The sequence below is a fragment of the Cottoperca gobio genome, chromosome 4, assembly GCF_900634415.1.
Source record: "Cottoperca gobio chromosome 4, fCotGob3.1, whole genome shotgun sequence".
NCBI lineage: Eukaryota > Metazoa > Chordata > Actinopteri > Perciformes > Bovichtidae > Cottoperca > Cottoperca gobio.
Genome location: NC_041358.1, coordinates 26,336,614 through 26,345,116, shown reverse-complemented (window position 1 = coordinate 26,345,116; position 8,503 = coordinate 26,336,614). Strand labels below are relative to the sequence as shown.

At 40.1% G+C, this 8,503-nt stretch overlaps 1 protein-coding gene across 1 annotated transcript in view; it reads left to right on the top strand.

Annotated features, from left to right (window-relative positions):
- Positions 1-833: 833 nt before the first annotated feature.
- The window catches only part of faf1 (Fas (TNFRSF6) associated factor 1), a 45,435-nt gene continuing 37,765 nt past the window's right edge, over positions 834-8,503 (top strand). The window contains exons 1-3 of the mRNA XM_029429626.1: positions 834-1,155; positions 3,442-3,510; positions 5,962-6,008. Coding sequence (XP_029285486.1) covers positions 1,096-1,155; positions 3,442-3,510; positions 5,962-6,008 — 176 coding nt within the window. The 5' untranslated portion in view covers positions 834-1,095. The remainder of the gene's footprint in view (positions 1,156-3,441; positions 3,511-5,961; positions 6,009-8,503) is intronic.

Below are 8,503 nucleotides of genomic sequence, written 5' to 3'. Positions count from 1 at the left end.
TGAGGAAAACCCTGGCTTACAGACGATTAAACATGTTTGAATACTCAGGCTGTCTGAAGGGCAGGGGTGAAAATAAAAAGGGCACCAGCTGCAGAAAGTTTTCCAGCATGTAGAGCAGCCAATTTTAAGGCCACCCTCTAGGGCACTTCTTCGCGTTTTACCTACCATAGAGGCATCCGGTTTTAGGGGTACCAGATATATTAAGCACAACCTTTACATACCACATAGGTTTGGTTCTCCAAAAGACTAACGATACACATATTACAATAATCACAATAATACACATTCAGTGTTAACGTACATTTGCACTGACCATGAATAATTGCATTTCCCAGTATAATATTGAATGAAAAGTCTATGAAAGTTTTTGCTACAGTTAGGAGAGTCCAGGCTTATTATTAAGGGCCTGTCGACATTATAACATTCAAATATAGATCAGCCATATGACAACATGATGACATTAAATGTGCACAAAGGCCCATATGAAAAGATGGATCCAGATATCAAGCAGCTGCAATGTTGAGCCTCACGGACACCTCTCCACCCTGTAACCTGGAAAGAGGACAGGCTACACAAACATACAGGAAGCAAAACTGAAGCACATTATTCACACAGACAGGAGAATGAAACAAACACACAGAGGGAGAGAGAGACAAGAGGAGAGGAGGATCAAGATCAGCTGAATGTACAAACTGAGCAGGCACATTCAATATTTAAGTACAGGGTAAACATATTGATATAGGATTGATATAACTTCCTTTCTGCAGCGATAGCATGTGTGATATTTAAAACTGTATCAACCTCACGTCCTCGACTCGCGTTTTTCAGCAGCTGCAGCCGCTTTACGTCAGCCGTAAAGCAATGGACTAGATGACAATAATGATAGGCGATAACTGAACACTGTAACGTTACTTTACAGAATTCTGCCTATCTGAAGCGTGTAAATCCCGATAAAGTTAAATATTTCCAATCCACCAACCTCTCACTCGTTGCCAGGTCTAAGCAAAGTATTTCATTAATACTCAGTGTCCCTCAGTGAGGCGAGAAAGCGACGAGAGCCAGTGGAAGAAGAATCGCTTTTAGCCAGTCATTGCCATGGCCTCCGAAAGCGGCGAAAGCAACATGGATAGAGAAATGATTCTGGCCGACTTTCAGGTGTGTCTCTTTTGTGTGTCCCACATATTATATTCAGTAGTTATCTGTTTGTTGTTGAATTGTCTCGGGCTACTGTCAACGACCGTACACACGACCTGACTAGCGTCGTAAACAGCAGACCTGAGCTCAGCTTCTGTGGCTAGCTCCCCGAAGCTAACCAACTGACAGCTTTGCTAACTGATTCTTACAGGAAATGATTACCTGTAAACTCGCTAAAAAAAACATAACTGTTGCCTGAATGTGTCAAACTAAACAGGGGAATAATTAAGTGTTTATCGCTGGTTTCAAGTTTGCTAGCTTGACAGAATGACGATCTCGTTAGCTTAAAGGACGGCGCTCACGTCAACTTGTTTACACCTCGCCAGGCGTCCTGAGAGGGCTTTAAATCCTCGTCCGAAGAGACTGTGTCTTCCTCGAAGATAGCTTATATTTAGCCCAGTTTGCAGGTAGGATTGATTTATTTGTGGTAGATGAGAAATGCAGAGTACCAAATCATGCGTCCCCCTCCAAATTGGCAGTAATTTAGCGTATTGTTTGGTTAGTTTCCATGTTTAATGACATGAATACTAACATGACATTCTTCTAAAATGAGGTGTCCTTCTCATAGGTTTGTTATTGTAGCCTTTTGTTTTGAATCTTAATAATATTTTACAACAGGCCTAACAAATGCAGGTGTACGTTTTTCTTCTTCTTCCACTAATCAGATTAGGACACACTAGATATATTGTTTAATTAGGCTATTGACACCTCCACCTAGCCAGTTCACAGGGGGTGAGGATGCTCTCTGAGCTTTTGGTTCAGACGAATGAGATCAGGTATAATCACAAAGTGTTATGTAGTGTGGAGAGTCTGATTGTTTAGATTTAAGTAATGGTTGCCACATGAGTTAATACACTCATCCATAACAGGTCAATAGTCCTGTTTTCTGCAATGAAAGCAAACTTAGATCAATATTATCATCTGCATGTTCCTCCCCTGGCTTCTCCAAAGATTAGTACACATTGTGAAAGAGAGCGGATGTGTTTCTACACTCTGTGGTCTCCCTGACAAATTATCCTCAATCCAACTACTAATATTTGGATCAAGATTAAAAGCTTTTGTCCAAAGACAAGTGTTAACACCCGGCAGGAAATTACAAATTAAAGCCTGACATGTTGCACAGATGTTTTGAAACTTCTAGGTGTTTATGAATGTAGTCAAGCAGAGCAGCAGTTACAACGTCCATTCCTGAACCTGCCAAACTGCTCATTATCTTATTCGGTATGTTCCCCCGACGAGCCAGATATGTGATGCTGTGATTCTCGCGTGATCTCATGATATTGTGAGAATCCAGCCGCCGTGCAAACTTCCCCCCTGCTCCTTAAAAGACAAAAGACGTCAAGGTTACTGCTCTATAACCATTCAACCATTTGGGTGTTCTTGTCTCTGGCACAGGTACTAATGCACACTGTTTTCACAAGGTGGGGAACCACAAAGCAGAAGATGTCGCTGAGCTGCTCTCCACAGGTGTCAAGGCTTAGCTGGCTCTGGGCCTTTTGGCACCTGCATGAGGGATAGCAGCTTTTTTAAACATTGCTGGGGTCAATTTGTTGTCACTTTATCAGAAATTCGGTATTGCTTATTTTACACTTCGGGAAGAATACAAAGAGATGCATCTAAGATATCATTAAAGCTATAAATAGAATTTGTGCATCTTGACCCCCTTTGCAGTATTATGACTGTTTTAGGATGAGGAACATATCTTGTTCAGCCTGCTGTGCTCGGGTCGAGTGTCCAAGGTACTGAGCAGAAATCAAAACATCAACGACAGAGAGGCTGTCGTTCTTGTGAAGACTGCCACCACTTTAAATGTTGCTTATATATATATATATATATATATATATATATATATATATATATATATATATATATATATATATATATATATATATATATATATATATATATATATATATATATATATATATATATTATATATATATATATATATATATATATATATAATATATATATATATATATATATATATATATATATATATATATAATATATATTTATCATATATATATATATATATATATATACACACATATATAAATATCATATATATTTTTATATATAGTTTGAATGTTTTTGTTTTCATTCTTTCTCCTCTGTTTTGTTGTGAAATGTATTTTTTTTTTAATGTAAAGCCATCAGAATGTTTGATAAAACAAACAGCAGCACAATGTCATACAATGCGTTGCTTTCTTTTAATTCCTTTTCCCTTCTCTTTTCCTCTCACAGGCTTGCACTGGAATTGACAACATTGCAGAGGCAATCACTCTGTTAGAGCTTAATAACTGGGATTTAGTGGTAAGTTCATTATCTGTAGGCTTTTCTCTTTGACAGACCGACTTAGTTCATCTAGAGTACGAGTTCAAGAGGGCAGTTAACATCCAGTAACACACACGCTAATAAGTTAGTTATGGCCAAATTATTTCTTCCTTTTACCCAGTATGTTTTGTGAAGCAGGCAGCATCTTGGCCACCCTCACCGTGGTGACTGTGAGAGAGAACGTGTGGTAGAGTAAATGTTGAGGTTGAGAGACACTGTGAGAACAAATGTTTTTCTGCCACGTGTGTAATAACTCATGATGAGCCTGAAAAACAAGGAGCCTTTTACTGTGCGACGGGGTCAGTCTATATTTAGACCGATGCTGGCAGGATTTCAATGCAGACGGCAGCAGTCAAGCTGTGGTAGCACGGCCCCTGTACATCTGATGACTTGCAGTTCTTCTGTAATATCTGGTAGTTTTTAGACATTAACAAAACATCTGAGCAACAGTGTTGTGAAAGATAAAATAAATGTCTTTGTCAAACTGAAGGTACTTAATTGACCCTTTTGACATTTTGTGGCTTTTAAAAGCTAGACGTCTTCCTCCCTGCAGATGTTTTGACTTCTCATAGTAGGAAAAGCACAAGTGTCACTAGTTACATTAACAGTAAGTCCACGACAGCGTGACAGTGAAGCAGCAACACCAGGACCCTGAAACTGATGCAGCTCAATGGAATTCAGACGTCATTAATGTATTAGTTACACCTGTGCTTCTCCTTCTGTGACATCATTCTCTCCATCGCCTATCCTGTCCTTATTATATTTACACATAGCATTGCACAAACCATAAAAGCAATGGATCGGAACTACGATAAAAACATTTATTAAGAACACAGAGAAACAAAAACAAACCAAGGAAGATAAAAGTGAGTTGAGCAATGAAAGCATCACTTCTCCAGTGACCTGTTCAGTGCTGCATTCAGGTACGTTCAGTGCTGCATTCAGGTACGCTCAGAATGCAGGTACGCTCAGTGCTGCATTCAGGTACCTTCAGTGCTGCATTCAGGTACCTTCAGTGCTGCATTCAGGTACCTTCAGTGCTGCATTCAGGTACCTTCAGTGCTGCATTCAGGTACATTCAGTGCTGCATTCAGGTACCTCCAGTGCTGCATTCAGGTACGTTCAGTGCTGCATTCAGGTACCTTCAGTGCTGCATTCAGGTACGTTCAGTCCTGATAACGGCCACCACATTTTGTGGCGCTTCCCCAACAAGGAATGTTTGGCTTCCTGGTAAACTGACCGTGCGGTGCTGCCTGAGTGTGAGATAATTGTGGGCTTCATGTCATTAATGTAATTGGTGCCCTGTGGAGTTTTTTTGACCGTGATTAGCACCATGGATCTGTTGTTGTTCTGTGAGCGGCTCACAGGACACACAGTAGTTTCTCACTATTCCATGATCAACGCGTGGCGGTAATGTGCCAACATACGCAGCAGTGCACATGTTCCACATGTTTCTTAAACAATTCAAGAATGAAGAACGTGTTAAAGAGAGAAACACTGAATGTAAACAACACTTAAGTCCACAGGGCACCTTTAGTGTTTCGTGAACCTTTCCTGAACAATTCTCCAGAAGTAGCATCCAGTTCGTGTCGGAACTTTTATATGTGGTTTTGCCATTACACATGTCTTTCATTCAATACAACAAGAATAGGGGATATGATTACACCACCACACAGCAACTTACTTTATTTTGCATGTTTTGCGGTGAAGAATACTGAGTGTTCCAGAGAAACCCAGACAATTGTCCATTCAAACAAAAGCTCAGTGCAAAGCCGACAGTGGTCCCCGTCATGTTTGTCCTCTGGGCTCTCTGCTGTGATCAGCCCTCCCTATTCCATCGTTCTCTGTCACAGTCTGTCAGGATTAATCTAACGGACCCTTTGACAAACATAATGTTACAGTATCAACCAGATGATCTGTCGTCATGTCGCTCCCTTTTACTAAAAGAATATAAAACATACGTTTAGTTTCATTTCAAATGTTTTGGATTAGTGAGACATTTCCAAAGTGATCAGGATTGTGTGATGTTGTTGTACCGCAATGTTGATTTAACTAATAGATTGTAGAGAGTAGACATCCTTATGACAAAGTATGAAGCAAATTCCAAACATATAGTAAACCTATAAATCCTGTTGTGTTCTGACAACGCGCTGTGAAACCAAAGTGCAGAAACGGTTCTTCTACTAATACTAACACTAAAAAGTGTAAATATAGTACAAGAATATCCTGACAGTTCGCCTTTATTGATGGCTATATATATATATATATATATATATATATATAGAGATATAGATATAGTTGTGATGTGATGGGTTAAACTTAGTGCACAGTCAATAATTTTTCCGTAGGAAAGATTTGGCCGTTGATAAAATACAGAAACTAAAACAGCGTTGAATTGTTTTGTATAATTTAGCTCCACTTTCATTACAGGCAGCCATCAACGGAGTGATTCCACAGGAGAATGGGATCTTACAAAGGTAATGAATGAATCCTACCTGATCATGCATATCACGTATGCAGTTTCTATTCACTGGTTCTTTCTGTTAGGAATGGTATGATTGAGTTTATAATAGTTACTCTGGGTGTGGGGATACACCTCTGAGTGACACCACTGTGCACCTTCAATGTGAAACTAAAGCCTGATTGTTTTAGCTTAATTAAATTCTTTGTATTCTTCGCTTTTGAGAATCCATTTCCTGTATCACCTTCTTCCATGATGAAACGCATCATTTGGATGTTAAACCTTAAAGAGTAAGTGTTTTTAGTTGCATATCCATCTCCGCCCAACAACCTTAACAGAGATGCTACTGAGTCGGAGGTTATTGCTCCTGCTATGGTTTCCAATTCTGTATAAAAAGAAACTGCTACTGCAAGGAAACGATCTGCCAAGAGTGGAGTTGTACACAGTTTCTGAAAAGAAAAAGGATTCTTTTGGAGGCTTTGAGCCCTTCACTCTCCCTCAACCGTTAGTTTACACTCTTGAATGCTCTGGGCTGAAACTGGAGACATTCTGTTAAACCATTTTCTCCACACACTTGTGTGCGCATGCATGCATGTGCTTCAGTGTGTTTCAGGCCCTTGGACCATGAGAATATTGCTGGTCTGTCTCAACGGCACACACACACACACACACACACACACATCGCTATGAATGGAGGGTGGTTGGCAGTGTGACCAGCAGCCAACACATTTGCTAAGTGGCTGGCACTGGTATGAGTAGGCTGGCGTTGCCCAGTAAGCAGACTCTGATGACGTGACCTGAGCTGGAGCCAGTTGGAGGCGACACCAACACTCGCATCTAAAACGCATTTCCTTCGTCCCTCGTGAGCTCTTTAGTGAGCAGGTTGGGAATTATAAGACGCTTGTTGATCAGTAACCAGAATTCCTCAGTTTGTGCATCGAAAAGGATTTCCTGGTAGGACTTGATAAAAATGTTGTTTCACTGGGTCCCTGGTCTGACAGTTTGTCCGTGGGTGTCAGCAGTTCTGTCTGCTTTGGGACGTCTCCTGCACCACACAGGAGAACAGTGCCATCTAGATGTCGGGCAGCCCGCAATCTAACGGCCCTCGGTGTAACTGTGCCAAGTTTAGGTGAAAGTTCACTCAGGATCTTTTTTACTGGTTGTGTTTATCACGCTATAACTATTTATTCTCTTTCTTTTCTTAAGAAATCTCTTCCTTTCTTTGTGGAGTCTCGTTTGTGTATCATCTCTATGGATCTCCGCACAATACATGTGTAAGGTTTATTGTCTGTCTGGGTCACTTTAATGGGAGTTACTGTTTATTTTGTGCCGGATATTATCTCCATCGCCTTCGGCAAATACCGCCGTGTCCTTCACATTTTCCACATATTTACATGAACCATTGAAGCATTGAGATGGTTTTCTAAGGCTTTCATGTCACACACAGGGATTATCTTGTCTTTTTGAGTGATTTCATCATGTAATTATTACATTCGGGTTATGTAACTATTCTACTCGTCCAATTACAAGTTCAGGAAAGATTTGGATCTTCAAATAATTGGTTGGTTTGTTGAAGTGGCCGGTGGAGGAGACGGTTATAATGTGCTTCCATTTGTTTGGGTTAATTTCCCACCCTATAGCCTCATTGTGCACATTGAGGTTTTGTGGCTGTTGACAGTCAACCTACGCCGGAGGACTGCGGCCTCTCTAATGTGGCGGGCCAAATAAAATACAGCCTTTGTTAGAAAGCCTGAGTCTGGCACTCTGTTCTTGCGCGACAGTTGCTGCTTACACTTCAAGGAACAAAGGGGACGCTTTGTTCATGGTTGGGATACAAAAATACATTATTTGCTGTGTTGTGTGAAACATGGGTCATACACTGAGCAAGCAGCAAAGAGAGTAAACAGAGTTTGTAAGAGAGGGGAAACCGTTTGCTGTTTGGTATATTTATTCAGTCTTGCAGTAACTTTACCGGGTTAAAGACGAGATCGTTTGTCTCGCCACAAATAGGAATGTCACGAGATTTATGTCGTTGAAATTACACAATTCCAGATACCAATTTAATATAAACGGAAAAAATAAAAATCCCATCATACTCCTTATTTATCGTTTGCATGCTGTTTTATTTTAGGAAGTTAAAAGGGTCATAATTCTCTTTTTAATATCTATTTTATAATGTTGTGGAAACTTCTCCTTCAAACTATTTAGTTGTTATTATTATTGTAAGTATTACACGATTATATTTGAACACATCATTATAATGTATACCATCGCCCAATAGTCATTTTTACTGAGTAGAGCTTGAACGCATCATAATATAGCTCACTCGGCTAACAGCTAACGCTAACTAGCTAACCCTTACCAGACCTACAGTACCGTCACGTTTTCAGACTTTTGGCATCGACTTGGTACCAGAGTAAAGGTTCTCCTGACATCTTAGCCATAAATATAAAGAGGTATTTGTTTCTGATGGCATCTATCATGTTTTAGATATCCCTCATGAAGACACGG